Source organism: Amblyomma mixtum, chromosome 2 (genome assembly GCF_055824585.1).
Source record: "Amblyomma mixtum isolate Tamu chromosome 2, ASM5582458v1, whole genome shotgun sequence".
Lineage (NCBI taxonomy): Eukaryota > Metazoa > Arthropoda > Arachnida > Ixodida > Ixodidae > Amblyomma > Amblyomma mixtum.
The window spans coordinates 158,729,542-158,752,285 of record NC_143013.1 but is presented as its reverse complement, the minus strand read 5'-3'; the positions used below and the strand labels follow the sequence as shown (position 1 = coordinate 158,752,285).

The 22,744-nt window shown below is 45.6% G+C and overlaps 1 protein-coding gene and 1 long non-coding RNA gene across 2 annotated transcripts; both read right to left on the bottom strand.

Annotated features, from left to right (window-relative positions):
* Window positions 1–760: 760 nt before the first annotated feature.
* LOC149361397 (uncharacterized) lies at window positions 761–1,459 on the bottom strand. Its single transcript, XM_089568067.1, has one exon. It carries the CDS (start codon window positions 1,457–1,459, stop codon window positions 761–763), a length of 699 nt encoding a protein of 232 aa, XP_089424193.1.
* A 13,383-nt stretch (window positions 1,460–14,842) lies between these two features.
* Window positions 14,843–22,035, bottom strand: LOC149361396 (uncharacterized). Its single transcript, XR_016288395.1, has 3 exons — window positions 21,883–22,035; window positions 20,328–20,383; window positions 14,843–15,017 (listed from the first exon to the last, which is right to left on the bottom strand). It is a non-coding gene; the product is annotated as an uncharacterized LOC149361396 (long non-coding RNA).
* Between the last annotated feature and the right edge of the window lie 709 nt (window positions 22,036–22,744).

Sequence of the window (22,744 nt, the reverse complement as noted above, 5' to 3'; positions counted from 1 at the left end):
CCAGTGGTTTGCGCAAGATAATTTTTTTACAACCCTGACTGATAAATATGGAGCACCCTGTACATGGTGCCTGTACCATGCAGTGAATGCACTGGCAAAAAGTACTGCAAAAAGCGATCTACATTACGATGGTCATTTTTCTTTCCACGATTTCATTCCAGAGTGAAACAGTTATATTTTACTTCTGTTTTCGGAAAAAAAGGACACACAAACACGTACAAAAAAAAAAACACGCAGTGTCTCAGTGGTTATGGTGCTTGGTACCTAACCCGAAAGACGTGGGTTCAATCCTAGCTGTGGCAGTTCCATTTCAATGGAGGCGAGATGCTGGAGTCCTGTGTACTGTGCGATGTGTCAGTGCATGTTAAAAGACCCCGGGTGGTTAAACCCACAGCCCTTCCTCCACTATGGCATCCCTCATAGCCCGAGTCGCTTTGGAACGTTAACCCAATAAACCAGACCAAACCTGTTCTTGCAAAATGTGCTTCTAGTTCATCACTCTCATGCTTTTTGCTCTCATTCGGAACATAACACTGCACAGTGCTGTGACCGACAAGAAAAATAACCTGTAGTTGATCTCCCGCTCTTGGCTTCCACTTACCAAATCCTGGCAAATCCTGCGGCTGATAGCAAGGGCCTTGACGAGTCGGAGAGTGCTGCTTCACGCATGCCTTTTCCGTGCCCCACTATTCGGCGGATCATGCGGGTGACATTGAGACCTGAGGTGCGGAGTGTCTACAGGGTGTGGGTGGGTTTTCCATCATGTTGAACCCAGAGGCCAAGGACCCGGATAAGCGGGGCATTTCTCAATGAGATGGTCATGGCTTCGGAGGCAGATAGAGCCAGCTGACTTGTAGCGGGGTCCGTGTGTTTGAATCACTTCAGTTTTTTCCAGGGCTTGTTGTGTGCCACTGCTGGTGAAGAAATCCTCAACGGTTAGGATGGCTTTTTGAAGAGCCTCTTTCTTGGCTGCGAGGAAGCCCCGTGTAGACCTTGAGGAAATATTGTCTGCATACGTGGTGTAGCTGAGGTCCTGTTGAGCTGCTAGTTGGGCCAAGGGGGCCGTAGCAGTATTAAAAAGGAGTGGGGAGAGGACAGCTCCTTGCAAGGTGCCCTTATTATGAGTGTCGAAGGGTTGGGATCGCATAGTGCCTATGCCGATTGTGGCGGTGCGGTTGGAGAGGAAGGCGGTGATGTACTGATAGATGCGGGTGCTGTAGTCGATATGATTAAGGTTGTTCAGGATGGCTGTGTGGGTGAAGTCGTCAAATGCCCCCTTGAAGTTCGCCTCCAGATGGCATGCCCGTGAGTACGTCGTTTTTAGCAGGAGGAAGGCGTCTTCGGTGGAAAGTCCAGGGTGGAAACCGATCATGTACAGGGGAAAGAGGTTTTTAGCATCAGTACGGTTTCGGAGATGGGTATGAACGATCTGTTCATAGATCTTGCCCAGGCAAGACATGAATGGGGCAGAGTGCCTTAACTGAAGGAGGTTTGTTGAACTTGGGAATGAGGATGACCTCCACATGTTTCCACTCTGGGGGGAGCTTTGGCTGGTGCATGGCACAGGGATAATGGCAGATCATTGGGAGAGCCCTTTATCCTGCACAGGCATGATGAATCGAAAACGCAGTTTCAAATGTATTTGACCGCCATTCAGAGTTATCTGTCTGAACAAACATTCAAGGTCCGTGTAGGGAATTCCTTATCTAAGCAGTTTTTCACATCAGAATGGTTTCCCTCAAGGCGGCGTTCTTAGCTGCACGCTTTTCATGGTCAAAATGAATTACTTGAAGAGCATCCTACCGAGATCAATATCCTACACTATTTATGTTGATGATTTGCAAATAAGCTACAAGTCGTGTAATTTGTCCATCTGTGAGCAGCAAATTCAGCTAGGAGTGAACAAAGTATCAAAGTGGGCACACAAGAACAGATTTAAACTCAACACAGAAAAGACAGTCAGTGTACTCTAAAAAAAAACGTGGTGTTAGACCTGAACCCGACATCACACTGAACGGGCAGAGTATTGCTGTCCAAAAAGACCACAAATTTCTTGGCGTCATAGTTGACGAAAAGCTTATGTTCGTCACACACATTGAGCAGTTAAGGCTTAAATGTATGAAGGCAGTGAACCTTCTAAAAATCGTGTCACACCAGTCGTGGGGTACAGATGGAGACTGCCTGCTGAGTCTTCTAAATGGCGTAGTTCTATCATGTATAGACTACTGCTGAGTAGCGTACGAGTCAACTCGAAGAACCACCTTAGAAATGGTCGATGCAGTGTACCACCTGGGTCTGCGGTTGGCTACTGGTGCTTTCCGTACAAGCCCAATTGCTAGTTTGTACAATAAGGTGGACTGATAGCCATTTGAACTAAGGCGAAGTTTACAAGTATAGCATACGCCACCAAGGTATTATCTCATGCCGACCATCCATGCAGCGTGCTTATGCGAAACCCGACCAGTACACTGACTGTTTTCAAAGAGACCGTCTGAAACCCCACCTTCACCTATTAGAGTCGCCACACTTGTCCAAGAAATGAGTATACCAGTCTCCAATACTGATGACTTCTTCTAGAGACGTGATTGCTCCCTGGGAAGTGCATCCAGTTGTCTGTGAAAGAACTTTTTGTGAGGTTGGCAAGCATGGGTCGCCAATTGGCATAAAACAGCACTTCATGTCCCTAAAAGCAAAGTATCAGTGCACAGAGTTTTACACTGATGACTCCAAGACATCTTCAGTTTGGCCCTGCCGCGGTGGCTCAGTGGTTACGGCGCTCGGCTGCTTACCCGAGAGACGCGGGTTCGATCCCGGCCGCGGCGGCCAAATTTTGATGGAGGCGAAATTCTAGAGGCTCGTGTGCTGTGCGATATCAGTGCACTTTAAAGAACCCCAGGTGGTCGACATTTCCAGAGACCTTCACTACGGCGTCCCTCATAGCCTGAGTAGCTTTGGGGCGTTAAACCCCAATAAAACCAAACCAAACCAAAACCAAACATTTTCAGTTTTCATGTGCAGTTCACAGCTGTCAATTTTCTGAGACAAAAACAATGAATAGACACAAGCATATTTACTGCAGAATGTCATGGTATCCTGCTGGCTGTTAGGTCCATCCTGCAAAAGAAAATCCCTACCTCTGTTATTTACTGTGATTCCTTAAGTGTGGTTATAGCCCTGTCCCCTGGGAAACCCTATAAAAGCCCCATTATGAATCCCCTGCGCGCAAACTTCCATTTTTGCGCACACATTGAACCTTAAAATTACAATATGCTGGGTACCAGGTCACTGTGGCATCGATGGAAATGAGGGAGCTGATAGGCTTGCTGCGTCAGCTGCTGAACTGCGTCTTATCAATGTTAACCAACTTCCATACCAGGACCTCAGGCCACATATTAGAGGACTACACTCCGCAATGAGTGACAGCAGGACTGGGATGAACAGAGAACAAACTGCACACAATAAAACCAAGGATTGGAAGGTATGCCACGGAAAAACAAAATAGATTCAAAGAAGTTGCTCTCTGCACACTGAGGATAGAACATACATCACACACTTGCATCTTTTAAAGGACACCAGCACCGCAGTGCGCAAGATGTGGAGTCTACCATCTCAGTTGTGCACATTTTAATCGTGTGCCCGAGATTCGAAACAGAAAGACGGCAGCACTTCCCAGAGCTATACACATACAAAATACCATTTGCACCCTTCTTTATTTTTAGGTGATGACTGCATGCTTTCATTGGGTAGGGTTTTCAGAATTTTAACACATGTAGGATTTCTGCAAGAGATCTCTTACTCCAAGCAACCTCAGCCCCTCCTCATTGCTGAGGAGAAGGCTGAGCTTAGCCGTAGCTGCTAGATGCCTCGCTCTTCTTTTCCAAACAAGGACTGCGGTTGAGGCTACCTGGCTTCGTCTTTTATATGTAACAATTCTTAACACAATTTTATTGCGAAAGCCATACTACTTGCACTTTCACGCCTTTGCCGTGCCGCAGCGGTGACCACCACTGACCTCCATTTGACCTTTATTGCATTAGATTGGATCAGATCAGATTGGATTGGATTGGTTTGGATTGTATAACCGATGCATCACCACAAGTCTAACCACAAGCACCAACACCAGCTACACTACCAGCTGTACCATGGCGTAGGTACGGATATTGCTTTCGCAATTACCGGGCTTAACCAAGCTGAGCCACAGCGAATCTTTGGCACTATACACCTCTTTAGGCCATTCTAGCTGATTTATACACGCTCCTGACACACTGTGGTCATGAACATACTCACTACTCTTGGGCTCTATACACCCGGTATTGATTTTAACACGTGTAGTACATACTTTAGCCTGAGCCAACCAAAAACCTTGTGTTTGGCGCTCTTTGGCCTTAGATGCCCTTGAGTCAAGAAAACCCAGCATCATCATCAGTTTCCAATGTATTTCAACTTCACTGCCCATCACTGAGTGGGAAGCTTATTTGCCCAATTTATTCCATGTCAAGGTTTCATTATGAACGGAGTGAAAAGACACAAGACTAACAGTCTTTCACTTGGTCTTCATCTTTTTGCGCTTTTTGTCATGAGCTATTTCCACTTGCCTGTTAACTGTCCATTTATCACCAAGTTTTTGACCTGCAGTAACTGGGGAAACTCTTATTTTCTTGGGAATGTTGCAGTTATATTACAACTGAATCAGACCACATCTCTTTCTTTGCCACTTCTGTTCCACTGAGACAATGGATTTTCTACAGCGTAAAAAAAAGTTTAGCATTGCTCAACAGCAGGTGCTTGTGTGCAGACCCGCAAAGAGACTCGTACGCGCACGCTGAAACTAGTAAGTTCAAATGACGCGCCGTTGCGAAGGCTTGAGTGACAGCACTACAGATGGCGACACTGACGAAAACTCACCGAACTATTTTTTTTTTTTCAAAAAGCAGTGCACTTAAAAAAAGCTAAAATTTGGTGCTTGTGATTTTGTGCACTGTTAGTCTTTCTCTAATTAAAAGGCGTAGTTTCGCCTGCAACAAAATTTCAGTAATGGCGCTGCGTGCGCTTTTCTCATTGCCCCTCCCCTTTTTTTTGTGTGTGACGTAGTGCTAGGGTCGTGGCGCGTGTATGAAATGTGTTGTTAATGATGTGTGTCGTGTTATTACTGTCCTTTTTGTGCTCTGCTGCACCTGTCGTATGCTTTTGCCAGGTGCTGTAAATGCTAACGAACCATAAAGTGACATATGTTCAGGCAGGCATCCCTGCAGAGTGCCGGCGAACCTTCTCACGCAATGAGCATCATTTCGGTAAGTTCAGCAAGACAACTGGCAGTTCTGCGTAAGGAAAAGGTGGTGTGTGTTAATAATTTCTCGAATGTCAACATACTTGAGTGCCATGGTGGCAAGTACCGCGCCTGCCGTTCGCATATCGTCCACAAATCGGAACGATTTGCTTCGGCACGTTGAACTCCACGAAACTTAGCGGCTAAAAAATATTTTTGTGCCAGCATATGAGCTTGTCTGCGCGAAACGTGTGCCAGAAATGTTTTCGCTTGAATTGAGCACGAATAGGATGCGCGCGGCTTTCACTGGCAGTTCTAGCTAGACCATCGAAACCATGAAACATCGGGTTTACATTCGCAGCTGACATCGGACGCAACCTTTCGAGCTGATATTGCAAGTGTGCTGCTCGGTGTCTTAATCTTTTATGCATGATCATCGTAAGGTTTTAGCTTGCCGACTAATTGGAAATGTATGTTTGAAATGTGCTGGCCGCTTCTTTTCTTTGTGGAGTGTAATAGTAGTTGTCTAGGAAGGAAACGTTTGCACAAATGGGAAGCTTTGCTTAAGTGGTGCACTGCAGAGCAAGAAAGCGTGATTATTCTTTAGCTGATGGGGTTACATACTCGTTGACCTGATTTCTGTAAGTACAGTGCACTAATACGTAAAGCTGTCGATTGGTTCCTTCCTCATGTATTCTTTTAAAACAGATTTACTGAGCATAACCGCGCAAAAATGTGTAGTGTCTCATATTTTCCAAGTTTTTAGGGAAAGCACTGAAACAGGCTAACTGAATGAGACGGCGTAAGATCTTCCTCTGTTCCTGCTCAAATCTGAAGGCAACAGATTTCATCTCATTTTGTCAGCTTGATTTCTGCTTAACTCACTTGAATATTGTGAATAGCCATTTGGCTTCCCAGTGCGCATCCCTCTGCCTGTTAGGATAGCCGTTTTTATAGACCAGAACATGGAGGAAGCCTGTTCGTCCATCTTATCCGCTGATAGCTACCTGCCCCGTGGAAGTGGTGTGTGGTCAGCCATCGTGGGGTCTGTGATGCCGTGTACGAGTCATCTCATGTTGTTGCTTTTATGCAGCCCACCTTTGCGCACTTTGGTGCAATGCTCTTTCATGCTTCTCAGAAAGGGCAGTATTTATTCTGTTCTGGCATCATTTATGGAGTTCACGCTTGCACTTTTGCATTGTTCGGTTGATCGACATCTGAAAGCTGTAAAGGACCTTGAGGATTTACCCAGTGCATTCAACTCTGGCTGCAGTATGTGCATGCAGTCAGTAAAAGTGCCATTATTTTTGTGTATACAAAATAAAGTTCTACCTTTTGCATGTTTATTTTTATTATCCAGAAAATATTAGTTGCTGCTAAGAAAGGCTGCAGTGTAGAAGAAGCTTTTGAATGCCTTTTTGCTGTTTTATGTGCCTGGTTATTACTGTCTAGCACACTAAACTTTGCAGCCTATGTGCAAAATATGAGAACATTTTTACTTTACTTATCACTAGAAAAAACAAGGGAAAAAATGTTTCAGTCCGCCAAAATGTCTAATTCTATACACTGGTGTGATGCGTGTTAGTCCTCTACTTCTTAATATAAAACCACACTAAAACAAGCAAAGGAGTCACTTTTCAATCACACTTTGCCACTGATGCTAACTGATAACCAACAATTTCGGAACGTTGCTAACAAAACGGATTACTCTGCAGTTAATCTAAAAGCATCAGGTGGCCAGGTAATATCGCATAACCTCGTTATCCACCTTGTAATTTCCTTCTTGTGAACCCCATTGTTATGAACCTGTGGGGGTTGAAAAAATCAAGATATCACCGCCATGCGGTATGGACAACATCAACTCTAAACTTCAAAAAAAATGTGAAAGCTTATAGGGCTATAATTCATTTCTAAACTGTTTGAGCAATTTATGGAGTCTGGTTGGGTCCCCAATGATTGGAAGGTGGTTTTAATGCACAAGTCTGAAGACAAGCATTCTTCTATTAACTACCAACCCATTTCATTTATTAGCATCCTCTGTAAGACCATGGAACATGGCATCTACTCTCTCCTTGCAAGTTTCGTAGAGTCAAATTCCTTTCTCAGTTACTGCCAGCAAGGGTTTCATGAAACATTTTTATGCAAGACACAGCTTTTTTTGTATTACACACGATGTGCATTTCATCCTGGCCAGGGTTCTTTGGCAGACTGCATGTTCCTCGATTTGTACCGTGACTACAAGCGCACCTTCTTCACAAAATCAGATGCCTCCCAACTCGCCAAACCATATACCCAGGATGAAAAGAACTGCCTCTGGAACTCGCCAAGTCATCATTACCCCTTTCTCCATTCCATCGACCCACAGCTCAAATCAAGACTACCACTTGGGCCTCCGCGTCATCTAGAAACAGTTTATCATTGTGCTTGTCTTAGTGTTGCGTTTACGAAGAGTCTACGATACTGCTTCAAGCAAGCAGACAGTCCGTATTGTGACAACTGCAGCTCAGTTGAGACTGTGCTTCATATCCTCTTCGAATGTCCAGCGCACGCCAACGGACGTGCGCGCTACGAACAATGCATGCAGTCCGTCACCCGAGTGCCACTCACAGTGGACTCTATTAGGTTATTCACAGACAGCAGCAACGTACAATCATATTCTTATTTGCCTATTTCGACGCTATTGGTGTTTTAGACAAACTCTAAATTGCCAAACACTTGATCACCCTGCTGTCCATGCACAGAACTTGACTTTGGTCTCATCCAAAGAAGCCATCATGCGGTGAGCTACTGCGTTGCAACCCTCTTCAATGACTGCACTGTTTTCTACCATTCTCCTTCCATCTTCACTTCCCTATTCCCTCCCCTACGCAGATTAGCATGTCACCGAATATTCACGCCGGCTAAAATCTGTTTTTCATTAAATAGCTCTTTCTCTCGATTTCTGGAAAGCCTTTGAAAAAGTTCAAATTCAGTAACCTCGTCTTCCCTCCTTAACTAGTATTCTAAATGTGTGACTGCAGATCAACTTATCTCCTGTTCTTCTCCAGTGGGCTCAGGCATTCCCCAGGGTTCTTGGGCCCTTACTTTTTCTCGTTTGTATTAATGACTTGACTAACAATGCTGCCTCTTCTGTCTTTAGGCTCTGAAATTAACAGCGACTCTTACGCTTCTATTCTTCAACCTGATATTAACCGAGTTTTGAAACGAACATGGCACTAGGAACTTAACATTAACAAGTGTGTGCTTAATGTGGCGTTGTAACAGCCACTTTTAAACTTTGCAATACTCCCTTGGAAACTGTCTTTGTACTAATACTTCAGTGTGCATATAACTTCTCACCTCTTAGAAATTGCATTTTGAATTTACTGCTAACAATGCTAACCGTACGTTAGGGTGTCTGTATCTGCATCAAAATTCTACCTTTCCTCTAGCTCAGTAAAATTACTTCACTCGTTCTGTCTAAATTGGAGTATGTACCATAAGTCTGTGGTAGATCACTAGCATCTGAATCTGAATCTGCACAAAACCAACCATTGCGATTCATGCTTTCCAGTTATCACCATAGCTCCAGTGTTACCGCTGTGAAGGCTACCTTATGATTGCCGCTGCTCTCATGCCAAAGAAAAATTTCTTGCTTATGTCCTGTTCACAAGATATATGATACCAATCCTCTCCTTAAGAGGTGGCTGCTAACCAGGCCTACATGTTACAGGCTGCATAGATCATCTCCACAAAATAGGTGTTCCTTAATGTCACACTGAACATTTCTTTTATTAATTTGGCCGCCGCGGTGGCTCAGTGGCTATGGTGCTCGGCTGCTGACCCGAAAGACGTGGGTTCGATCCCGGCCGTGGCGGTTGAATTTCTTTGGAGGAGAAATTCTAGAGGCCCGTGTACTGTGCGATGTCAGTGCACATTAAAGAACCCCAGGTGGTCGAAATTTCCGGAGCCCTCCACTACGGCGTCTCTCATAGCCTTAGTCGCTTTGGGACGTTAAACCCCATAAACCTAAACCAAATTCATCCCCAGTACCTGTGCGAGTTGGAACGACCTTCCCAACCATGTAGTTGACATTACTAATACTTTTTTAATACTGCCATATCTAGTCTCTCTCTTCACATTTTTGTGTTTTCTTTGAATTTGTTTTCACTGGCCTATTTCCCACGATAATTGTCTTTCTGCCGCATTTGTTCTTGCTCTTTTCTTTTTCTTTTCTTTCTATACTTTATGGTATTTACTGTACGTTATCCCACTCCCCTCTGTAATGCCTTCAGGCCCTGAGGGTAATTAATAAATAATGGTGGTACACACAGGTTGTTTTTGATATGCATTCTTCAGCGTCATACTTGATCTCCAGTTTCAGGCGAGGTGCAATCTAATTATCGGGCTGTGCGAGTAGTTTTACAAATACATGATGTCCTGTATCCACGTTTTGTAGAACTTGGCTCATGGGCAGTGGTTATGCGGTGTCCACTTTCAGCTAATGTATTCTATTTTAGCATGGCCATGGTATTGCTATGAATTCGGTCACATGTATTTTTAACAGTGCTGTTAGTGGACAGCCATATCCAGTTTTTTTCATCATGTTGCACGAGTTGTCTGGCGTATGGCTGTTGAAAAATACCGGATGGTTACCGAAGCTTTTGCAATCATTGTGGTCAATTACGCACCTTTTAGGCCTTCTCATGAAGATGTGTGCCTGTCACCAGAAATGTTCTAAATTGTGCTTAAATAAAGTACGCCTGACAATCTCGAGCGTTTCTGTCCTCAAAACTGCTTCAGAATACAGCGATTTTCAAATCTTAGTGACCAATCATCCCACCAAAGAATCGCCAGTCTGTATGCTAGTCATCGATGTTGGTCTCTCTGCCTCTTCCTGCGTGATGGCACATTTGCCAGGAACACATGTATGTATTGCCAAGTTTAATTTAAGAAACCATATGCCGTATTTTTCTGGAGAGAAAAAAAGCTGCTGTGAAGCTCTCATCTTCACTGTAATCTTTTTTGCTTAATAAACACCAAAAAGTTCAGGAACCAGACGTCCTAATGAACTAAAATTGGTTAGTGCACATTACAGTTACTGGTTTTGAGGCCTAGGCTGCAATGGTAGGTACAGACGAGGTTAACTTGGCTGCCTTACACGATCTTAACCATTCTCGAGATATTTGTCAACACTCTTGAAATGCATATTTTCTGCTACTCATGAAAGATGAGGGACAAGGAGAATGCTACACAGTGTACGCCAGACCGGTCACAGACTAGTGCAGTGACATGAGTTGAAGGAGTAGAGGCACCAAATTTTTCGGCTTGTGCTTTTGCCCTGGAATAAAGTACGAAACATTAGTAAACATTGATCATCGCGTGGAGTTCATCAGTACTCAATAAATAATTTGTAATTTTTTTTTCCATTGTAGTTTCAGTTGCCATATCACTAGCAAGTACAAGGTCATGTAAGGCATACAGAAGCGACAGTATAACCACTGCTCTGTAGCTTTAATGCATTGAAACACTAGCACTAAACTGCTCCAGAAGCCAGAATGGCAGCACGTGAACAAAGAGCTATTATAGTTCAGACTGTGTATGCCTCGCATGATCGGATGCTTACTTGTGATGCCACAACCATCTTTCAACTGCTGAAACGAAAACTGCATCGAAGAATTAATCCAATAATAAGGTTAGGCAAAAATAAAGTACACCGAATTCAGTTTTCAAAATTTGGTTATAAGTGAAAAAGGATAGTCAGTATTCTTTAATAGACACGTTACACGCACTAGGGCAAAGAAGAAAATTAAGTTAGGAGGGTAGATGTATAGGCCAGTTGGTGAGACATGAAGGAGCTAGACACCGCAGCGGACACGGGACAGAGAAAGACGACGACACAGGGCGGCGGTACTTGCAACTGTGTCGTCTTCTTTCTCTGTCCCGTGTCCGCTGCGTGTCTAGCTCCTTCAAGAAAATTAAGATTAAGTAGCGCAGTCATGCGTTCTAAGGTATATTACTCTGCTATTCTGCACACCTCTGCAAACTGGGAGGCTTCAAGCAGTCAAATTGATGGGCTATAGTGCAGAGGGTCATAAAACAGCCAACACCCGGATCCACTAGCTCAATGTTTTCTTCAGCTATTTCCTTGGGGCTTATTGTGAGGCCCTCTCTCCCGTCTCCTACCTTGTGCCATATGAGTGGGCTTGTTTGAAAACAAACTGTAAACTGCAGGAACGGCGGTCTACGAAAAGTCAAGGCCTTGGAAGGTCTTCCTTCCTACAAGGCGCAGTCAACACACAGACGCCTCAGGTTTGTGGCACTTCAGCACCACACCGCGTGATGAGGACCACACGTTCCAGAGACTAACAGTGAAGAAGTGAGCGCGGGCAGAGTCGTGCGCTCAGACCTAGCTGAATGGTGGCTCCCATTCAGTTGCTGCTATCGTTTTGAGTGTGTGGTCTGTGCTGTAACTGTACTTAAATGGCTTCGTGGAATACACAAGGTGCTCGTGGGCATCAGCGTGCTACAGGTAAGGTGGCTTTCTGGTGCCAAAAGGGGAGACTCGACCCTGCTTTTGGTGGAGTGATGTCTCGAGAGAGCAGGCAGGGCCAAGACAGGGTGCTGACGCCAGTCCAAAAGAGAGGAGCCACTGCGCTCTGCACTTGTTAGGCTGGTCAGGCTGATGGAGTTGTGTGAGAAGGGAGCTCTGGCCCAACATTCCTGATTGTTAAATTTGCATGATAGCAACTGCCTTGGTTGATTTGTAGACAGGTTGTAAATAAACTGCTGCATGTTGTTAACTGCCATCACCCACTTAGTGCAGTTGCTTAGTTGAGTGGGCTCCTCCACTGTATGTAGGGACACTCATGCGAAGCCATACACAAGTGCCACGAAAATTATGATATTCCGGCTACCTCGATGGTTAAGCAGCAGTTCCGTCGCTGTCAACATGCAGACCACGTGAGGCCCAACTTCTCTCTCCATTCAGTGCAGAAACCCAACATCAGCATGACAACCTAGCTTTTGCAAGTCAAATTGCACTTGTATTTTTGACTTACAGTTTCATCCATTTCTTTTTTATAGGTGATGGCATTTCTAAGTACAGCTGTAAATTGTTTGTGCCATTTTTGTGTTGATTACTAGTAAATCAAATCTCTGGCTGAAAAAAGGTTAAAAGAAATTCTAGGCAACTTTTTACCACACAAGAGTACCATATTATGTTGCCGAAAAAAATTAATTCTGAAATAAGCGCCAAAAAAAGTCAGCCAAATTTTAGAAAATAAAAACCGAAAAGCCTGACACCTGTATATAAGTTCACTACTGAGCGCAGGTGAATTTCACATTGTGATTTACGTTGGCTAATGTCTTAAACATCATTGAAATGCAAAAATACACTATGAAAATTTTGGTGTCCCTAAACCTTGAACAGTTGTCAGCAGTTCCTTGTTTGAAACTGGACAGTGGCACGCACACAGCACCGAAAGTGGCACCCATGTAAAGCTTGTGCAACCAGTGAGGGACACAGACGCTGCTTCGGATCTGTACAATGGCTTGCCTAACTTGTCATTATTGGGACCCACAATCAGTTGTCTGTCATCAACGCTTAATGAGATAAGCTGCATGCATGGACAATGACTGCCTACGGACTTAAAAGGACTAACTGAACAAAACACCCTACTAGGTTAAGTAGGAAACAAAATGACCCTGCCTCATATTGGCAGATCCAAGCATTATAATACCCGTGGAGTCAGAATAATTTTTATTTACCACTGAAAATTGCATAAATCAAGCTGAAGCAACATTCCGCAGAGCAAAACTGCCATTATTGGTGTATCTGGCTCAGTGGTTTGGCGCTCGGCTACTGAGCCGGGGTTTCCGGGTTCAAACCCGGCCGTGGCAGTCGCACTTTGATGGAGGTGAAACGCAGACGCCCATGTGCACGTTAAAGATTCCTAGGTGATCAAATTTATTCCGGAGCCCTCCACTACGGCACCTCTTCCTCTCTTTCTTCTTCCACTATCACCTTGATCCCTTCCCTTGCAGTGCTGTTCAGGTGCCCACCAAGATACGAGACATTTCCTTTCCTCAAAGACCAAAAATGGTGCAAAACCATGTGACGACATCTCAGTAAAATGTGATATAGAGTTGATTTTTTTAAACTTTTGCACAATTTTATTTTGAAAAGCATGAGAGATACATCAATGTGGCCTGTTGAGTTGGATTGTACAGCAAGGCAGACATTATGTGCCTCATATGAATTTATAGCATGCCATCGTGGTTCGGCCACAGAAGACGACGACAGTCCCAGCACACCTGCCAAGCACGCGCAGACTAGATTTCGTGGCTGCTCAACTGGATGCCGGAGGCACTGTCCCGTTCCCGCCTGGATGAGTGGGTCCTGCCAGATATATTTGTGGAGACCCGACAACGACTAGTGTCTGCGATTCATCTCCACAAATTTGGTGATCCGGACGTGATACATCGATAGGTTGCCCTCGACCCTACGTGCCTCCACCATACCGACAAACTGTCTTTGATGCCCCCATTCTTTGGCCCATCCTGGCATCCGCGCAACACAGCGCCTTGTCACGGCTTGTTATGTCTGGTCTTGCATCAACATCGACGTTCACTGGTGCTCGCGCACATGGCTCAGCTGTCAGCAAAGCAAAGTGCACCGACACACTGCGACTCCGCTTGGCACCTTCCCGCCTCCCCGCTTCAGCCACCTGCACGTTGATATTGTCGGTCCCCTTCCTCCCTGCGGGAACCACCGCTACCTGTTAACCTGCACTGACAGGTTCACGAGATGGCCTGAAGCGATGCCCCTTCTAGACATAACCGCAGAGTCGATCAGAACAGCACTCATCACACTTTGGGTAAGCAGCTATGGTGTCCCTTCCACCATTACAACTGATCGTGGCTGTCAGTGCAACTCCACATTACTTGCCGACCTAACTCGGCTCCCCGGCATCAATCACATCAAGACGACCTCTTACCACCTAATTTCGAATGGTGTCATTGCGCATTTTCACCGGAAGTTGAAGGCTTCAGTTATGGCATCCGCTTTTCCTTTGCCATGGATCAAGTGCCTACCCCTACTCCTGCTTGGTTCCCGCACCGCACTTCGCAGTGACTCTTCTACCTGTGCAGCAGAGCTAACGTTTGGCACTACTCTCCGTGTTCCTAGAGAATTCTTCTAGACCTCGCCACCCATGCCTGCTGACATCTGAGATTACGCATACCGTCTACACAGCGCTATGAGCACTGTCGTTCCGCCACATCAGTGCCAGTATTCCGTCGTATCCATGTCCCTCCCAGACCTTCAGCAGTGCACTCACATCTTTGTTCGCCACGACGCTGTACGCCCACCCTTGCGGCCACCATACGATGGTCCGTTCAGGTGCTCTGGTGTGCTTCTAAGCACTTTCTTCAGCTCATCAATGGCCGAGAGGACACAATCTCAGTTGACCGCCTTGAACCTGCTCACCTTGACACCGACGTCATCGCCAACTGCGCAGCTGCATCCTCACCTGACCGTGCCAGTCCTCGTCGCGTACGATTTGCGCCAAGAGTATCTGCTTTTCGCCGTTCACACTTTGCTCATGGCTTCATCGCTAGAGGGGGGGCCCTATAGCGTGCCATCTTGGTCCGGCCGCAGAAGATGGCGACAGCCCCAGCACGCCTGCCAAGCACGCGCAGACTGGATTTCAGGGCTGCTCAACTGGATGCCGGCGGCACGCTGTCCCGTTTCTGCCTGGCTGAGCGAGTCCTGTCAAATAAATTTGTGGAGACCCAACAATGACTTGTGTCTGTGATTCATCTCCACAGACTAATGATGAATTAACTAAAATCAACTAATTTTTTATAGCAAAAGGCAAGGTTATATTGCAAAATTGATGGCAGTCAGCATTGAAGGTAAGCTGCATTTTTTAAATTTTATTAATTACCAGTGCGGTTCAAAATATTGACCACCAAAAGTATGCATTTGAAAGCTAGCCGAGTTTGCATTCCTGCATTGGATATTTATAACAAGCCTTCTCCCACACTTCTTACGTGTCAGAAACAGCAGGTGCAATTGGAGCATTTGATGATGTAGAAGAAGTTGATTTCGGCGATGCCAGGTGCAGTGACTGCATTCTATAATTAGTGTGTGAAAATCAGCTCAACAAGGTTTCAAATGCACGTTTTTGACGATATTTCGAATGATATCGCATATTAAGAAAATTTAAAAACGGGACTCACCTTCGATGTTGAAGGCCAGCAATTTCGCAGTAGAACTTTGCCCCCTACAATGAAAACTTAAATAGTTCATCTAGGTTAACTAATCGTCTAATTCTTGATCCATATGAGGTACCTAATATCCGCCTTACTGTACTAATGTAGCTCAACAGACTGCACCAAAAATCGCAGTTTTTTGAAGAAAAAAAATCTGTAAAGGTTAAAAAGAATCACCCTGTATGTGGTTAAATGGCCACAGTTAAAGTGCCACTGTGTTTTGCATCTGTCAGTCACAGTCAGTCAGTGTCAGTCTGTCAGTGTGCTAAAACTCATCAGCAAGACATACGTGAGTGTGCTGGCTTTCAAATGCAGAGAGGCAGGTTAACACTGATTGCCAAGCTCAGTTTCTGATTCCTTAGTTTTGTCAGTGTGCAATTGCTACTGCACTCACCATTCATTGTTTCCAACATTGGGAGTACTACAAACAACTGTAACCGCTGAACGAAACTTTACCCATAAAATGCATGCCATTTCTAACAAAACCATTGCCAAATTGCGTGTCTTGCATACTAAAGGTTCATCGTCATCAGCCTGACTACGCCCACTGCAGGGCAAAGGCCTCTCCCATGTCTCTCCAATTGATCCTAACCTTCGCCAGTTGCGGCCACTGTAGTTACTTCTAATTACAAAATTACAGGTAATCAATTACCTGTAACACATTATGTACATCTCTGGCACTGGCTACCTGTGTGTTTGAGGTCGTGATGCACTGTGTCAAGATGTGCAATGGTGCTGTTCAATCCAACATTCCCGTCGTCTCAACACACCCGTGGCTTTTGCATTTCCCTCTCTCTCGGGATTCCGTGTAAAGGATACCCAATGGATGCCTACCTGTGGCATCCATGTCAATGTTCTGATGTGACCTTTGTCAATTAAAGTATAATTTGAAAAATCTATTTGGCTTACTGTTATAAACTTTTTCTGCTTTTAACTGAGAAGCCAACGTGTAACTATGCGCGACCAAGTTCTTTCTTGGAGTCCGATTCTCAAGTTCATCAACTCTATCGTAAAGCACTAACTGCATGAGGTGATGATTTGCAGCAATGAGCTGAGGGCCGCTGAACCACTGTCACTCAGGTTCTAGGTTTGTAGGAAACTTCGCCCATCGCCCAGTCATCTTGTTCCACTCCTTAAACCGGGAAAATCACCACTCGACATTTCAGCATACCGCCCAACTGCACTCTCCAGCAGTGTCGGGAGAATCATGGAATGTTGTTAACACATGCGGAATGGTACCTGGAGCGATACCAAATCTACCCTGGATTTATGTCTGGGTTTCAACGTGGCCGCTCTTACATCGACAATATGGCTGACCTGTAATATCCGTCCAGCACCAAAAAAATTTGAAAATATTGACCGTGGCGCTGTTCTTGGACATAAAGGGCGCCTACAACAACGTAACACAGGCCATTTTGGATGCATTAGAAACTGCTGAGATTTGAGGCCTCATGTTCAGCTGGATACGCAGCTATTTGGTCGAGAGGTCGTGTTTTGTTCAGACTCAAGACGGACCAATCTCTTTGCATCTAAATTCACGCGGAGTCCCACAGGGTGGAGTGCTGCGCCCAATACTTTTCAACCTTGCTCTCATCAGCCTGGTTGACTCATTGCCACAATCTGTTCAGATCTCTGTATATGCCGATAATATCTGTATTTGGGCATCAAGCGTGACCCGTCCCTAAGCTCATGCAAGACTGCAAAAGGCGGCAACGATACTGACGTTATACCTTCGTCAGCAGGGCCTAAATATTTTGACAGAGAAATGTTCCCACGTGGCATTCACACGAAAAAAAAATGACAAGTTACCCCATATATATTAATGGCAACGCCATTCCCTATGAGAGAAGTCACCGCTTTGTTGGCACTATTATCGATGGGAACCTGTCGTGGAGTCTCCATCTCTACCTCATGCGAAAGAGACTGACAGCGATTGTTCATATTCTCTCCTTCCTCAGGGGAAAGCCCTGGGGCACATCTGTGCACTCGATGCTTCTACTATACCGTTCGCTGTCCCTGGGATATATGCGGCATACCTTTCCCATTTTAAGCAATATTAGAAAGACAAACCTTCAGACACTTCATAGTGTTCAAGCGCGTGCTCTACAAATCTGCCTTGGACTACCTAAATGTGCCTCAACAGCAAGCACAATTTTTGTCGCTGGGGGGCATCCTGTTACTTCATACATTGCTATTGAAACCATGAGAACACACATTCGGCACCTCACACGAGTTCCGAGTCATCATCTTGAAGCTCTTCCAATGCTCAGACCACATACTGCATTGGCAAAAGTAATTCAAGCTCATCGTGCCTATCTTCCTTCGCAGTTCACTCATGCTTCAAGACCATGCTCACCCATATGGAGTCTATGAACCTCGGGTACACCTCTCTATTCCGGGAATTACTAAGAAATCTGGTGTATCATTGCCTGCTCTCAAACAACTGACACTGCATCATCTGCATTTTAACCATAAACACCGCCTACATGTCTACCCACATGGCTCAGTGACTTCAACAGGCTCTGCTGGGTCTGTGGTGATACCGGCCACGTCTATTTTAATGAAGGTGAGGACTACCTATCTCACCTCTTCAACTGGTGACAATGCAAGCAACATGGCTGGCAAGTACTCCGGCATGCAGGCGCAATTGAAAAAAATCAACCCTCAAGCTAATTTTATCCCTTGCATGGAGACTGAGATTCTGAGGCGGGTCAATGTTGAACATCTGATCAACAAACTCTCCCTGCAAAAGGCCCAAAAACGCTTGTAGAACTTGTAGAATGTGGGTTAACATCCGTGCCTTTCCGCCCTCTCTGTATCTATCTATCGCCCATTACCCGAAAAAAAATGGCTCGTCAAAGTAGCCAACAGAAAAAGGTGTTGCGGGTACAAATGTGACTAGTTTTTATCACATCTGCTTGCGCTAGCACACCCATGTGCGCCAGTCATGGGCTCCAGCAGTCAGGAGCGTGCCCGTGTCGGATGCACGATAACGCATTCACCTTCTTACGTATAGAGTGTACTAAAAATAGCCGCGTTGCATCAAGCGGCACGAGAAAGGCAGAGATGCGTAACAGGCACAGACGCGGCCATAGCCCTGGTGTTAAAAAGGGAAGGTCAGGGGCTCTTTCGCGGGGAGAGGACTACTGACGGCGGGAGTGCTTGCCCGATTGCGTCATACATAAGTGTGTGCTCGGGCGCTTATGTCCAATTTCTTTATGCCTATTCGGACAGGTTACCATTGCCTAGCCTAGGCGCTTCATTTTTCGAACTCGCGCAGGCGTTTATGTTGTGCTTTGTTTTACGTTGCCATAATAAAGGCACCTTTTTTGTTGAACCTGCGTTGTTTGTCGGGTCATTCGCCATTCCCGAACCCCTTTGGATCAAAAGGCATGGATTCCAGCATTTAATAAAGACAATAGTTCACTGCTCCCAGTAGCTGCATCCACAATTCACTTCGGCAAGCCCAGCAATGATACGTATTTTACAAGAAGAGTTTGTGTTTTCAGCATGGTTTAAGCGAGCAAGCTGCCAACATGCATACACAATTCACTGAAAGTTTGGTAGGAGCTGTGGAAAATTGAAGGGAGTATAGGCTGCACCTCTCACTTATTACATTTTATAGCGCCTCAGAAATGTAATTAGGCACCACTGTGCAGTGTACTAGTGCAGGTATCTGGTAACACAAGGTCACTGAAGCAGCCACAACCAAGCAACACTGCTGAACGCGCCGCTCTGCTGCCAAGTTTCGCTTCACACGGGTGTACCAGTGGCAGTGGCAACGGTACGCAATTGCCGTTGTCACTGTACAGTACGTCGCGACGAATGTCACTTCATGCTGTTACACTTCAGGTAAGATCAAATGCGCTTTTTCTGCCGACATACAACATTTTCTTTTTAATTGTTTACATGTTTTCAATGTGTTATGTGCCATTAGTGAGACTTTGGCCCAGAAATTTGCTCAAACAAGATTTTTTGTTTTTCTATTGCTTTCCCTTGTTTGATGAGAACATTATAAATAGAGGATCTCATGTTACTTAGCCCAGCCACATACCGCATTAACATTTCTTTCTTATTCGGGACAGTGTTTGACTCGATAACACAGATCATAAACGCGAGCAGGGCCGCAGGAAAAGAAGAAAACGATTGTCAGTTCTGTAGGCACCCATCAGTTGTAAAAGTGCTCATACTGAACAAGGGTCATGCCTGTGGAACAAGGGTCCTCAAGTTGCTGCGGAACCCTGTGTCCCGACTTCACACCTTCCTACCTAACATGGACAAAAATACCCAAATGCTATTTGTAACAACTGGATGAACAGTGAAATATCCTGCTATCAGTAGCCATACTATTAATCAGTCCCAAAATAAAGCGGGCAAAGGGAAGAGGGAAGAGAAAGGAGACTGATCTCGGGAACCAAAAAAGTACTCCAAGGAGCCCATTTTCAAAACCCCCGCTTTGAAAGGAGTCCGAGTCTAGCTTGTTTACATGGCACACTGTATGCTTACGAATCCAGTGCAGATTTGCGCAGGCCTAAATCTTCCATTCATTGTGAACCTGGCAAGGAACTGCACACGCACATTTGTGTTTCGCCAACTTCTCTCTCTGCAAATCACGTAGCCGAAAGTGCTCCGAACAACTTTCCAAACAACAGCGTACCGTAAAATGCAGAGGTGCCAAAATACACACTCCACAATAAAAGTAAATACATTGCGGGCATGCTTTCAAAAATTCAAACTTTTTAAAACTTGACCAGGAGCATGCTCTGAACCTGTGGAAACAGCGAAAGTATGCATTACGCCATACCAATCTCGGCTCACTGTGGTAATGAGGTCAAGGTAGAATCCAGCTGGTGGAAGGATCTGCAAATAAACAAAGGCGCACGCTGCAGAAGCTGCAGATCAGAGTAATGCTACAAACACGGCCAGTTTGCACAGATGAATTCAACAAACTCGCTCCGAGAATTGAGTACAGCAAGTGAGGGCTCCTGCTGCAGCAGAAAAACAAAGTAACGACATCGGTAGCTGCTGGTTGATACACACACGAATTAATTGCTTCGTAAATGCACTAGATGTGCATTTCCAAAACAATTAATTACAACAAACGAAACAGTGTAGTGGATTCACTGATACGGTAAATGCTGCATATGCTGCTTGCATGGATGAACTGTTCTGGAAAGTGGTTATAGCAGCTGCTGCCTTGTCCCTTGACAGCCACGTGAAGTCCACACAGCGGCCGCTAGCTCTCCTCCAAAAGACATGCTGGCTCAGCGTCATCTTTGGTTTGTCTGAATACCCTCTCAGTGCCCTTGGCAGCGGCTTACAGGCACACACTGCCTGTTACTTATGAATGCATTAATTTTTTTCTGGAAATCTTTCCCATAGCTTCCTCGAATGCATTGGAGCACACAGAACAAGTGTTGGGAAACTATGGTAGGGACAGGCATCCCAAATGTTTAAACAAACTGAAAGAATTATACCAATGCTGTTATTTCGGTTGTAAAACGATAAATATTTCCATGGGCATCGACCTAGTGCTAGCTGAAGGCTAATGAAGTCACGTATTCCTTGTGGCATCCGTCGCCTTACACATGAGTTACTTGCAGTGACGGGCCTGAGCGGATAAGCACAATGAATGCATTGCTGCAGTCTCATGCTGTACAGAAGGTTCGTGGCACTCCCAGGTACGCCAGTTATATTTTTCACACTGAGCCAGCTCATATTTAAACTTAGGCTCTCCGCTGGCCAGCAGCCCCTTCTTTCGCTCTTCGGAAGTATCACAAAGAAGCTGATCTCCTGCATTGCAGCACCGCGTGAAAAAGGAAGGAAAACATACAACTGGTCTGCACAGGTAAACGCCACCTACCTGTCGGGAATCCCGACGCTTTCATAGCGCAAGTCACGTACCCCATCTGCTGAAGCTGCGAGGAAGGCAGTAAAATCCCACAGTCCAGCGCGTTTACGCTGGCACACACAGAAATAACAGCTGCGGCCAAATTGTACAGAGGCCATGAGTGAAGGAGATGAATCTTGAAAAAGACAAACCTTCGTTAGAGGCAACCGACTATCTATAGGTGCTCAGTAACAAACATGCAACAGTCCTCTCAAGCGCGAAAGAATGACCTACTCGACGCCACTCCGCGGTCTCCTCGCGCGCCTTCACCCGCACGATGTCGCGAAATTTACATCAGAAGACGCCGTATTAATAATCGAGACCGTCACATACTTGCGCAGTCGTGCAGCAGCTCTTTCAACAAGCCACAAGGCGGTGACAGAGCGACGACGAACACTTTTTATCTGGTTGGCGGGCAAGTACGAAACAGCATCGCGCGTGCACAATGAATTACTTTGACAGCACTCACCTCAGTCTGGAAAAGGTTGAAGGTAGGACTGCCTAAACCATGAACTGAGAGCAAAATTCACCGAGCTCGCATCTACCAAAACAGCAGAGGGCCGATTCACGAGAGAGAAACGAAAGCGCAGATAGCGCAACGAGGCGCTGGAGCATGCACGAGTTCGCCCGTTCTCTGAAACGCGCGCCATCCTCGGCCTCGGCCAGCCTCGGCATAACTTTAGGCGTCTGGGTTTGAGAGTTACATGCCGCAAAAACAGAAAACCGAAAAACCCTCCAGCGTCACATCCGCCAACCGTCCTCCTTTCCACCTGCTCTCTGGGCGCGCATGCGCAGTTCTGCGGAGTTTGTTCTCTCGATGTTCAGGTGGCTAGGACTGGCAGACAGATATATCGAGATATGGCAGACAGGCGTCGTTTCATTTCATTAAAAGCAATCTTCATTTCATTTTCCTCCCCTTAGGTGCAGTTCGGGTGTCCATCGGGATATAAGAGACAGGCGTCGTTTCCTTTCCTTCGGCCAAGGCGTCGCGCCGAACGGGCCATGCGTGGACTCCTTGGCAACCCTGCAACACGCTGTCGCGTCCCACTTTTAAAAACGGAGCTTAAGCATCATCCAATTTTGAAGCGAGCACAATACGCTAGATAAAGCCAGCTTCACTGTCGCGAAGTTTTACCTTTATGTGACCTTCATCCTACCACACTACTAAACACGGCGCAACGGCGGTGATTCCCTCTCAGAGGAGACACTTGAACGCGCCGTGTTCCCCTTTTCCAACTCATAATCATGAAGAACCTCAAGAAGAAGAAAAAGTGATCATCACAAAAGCCCATGCCACGCTGCTAACAAATAAAGTAAGAGAAAAGGTGCAT

Bases quoted from the DNA above. Each gene is read 5' to 3' on its own strand.
- LOC149361397 (XM_089568067.1), bottom strand. From the start codon at position 1,459: ATGTCTTGCCTGGGCAAGATCTATGAACAGATCGTTCATACCCATCTC.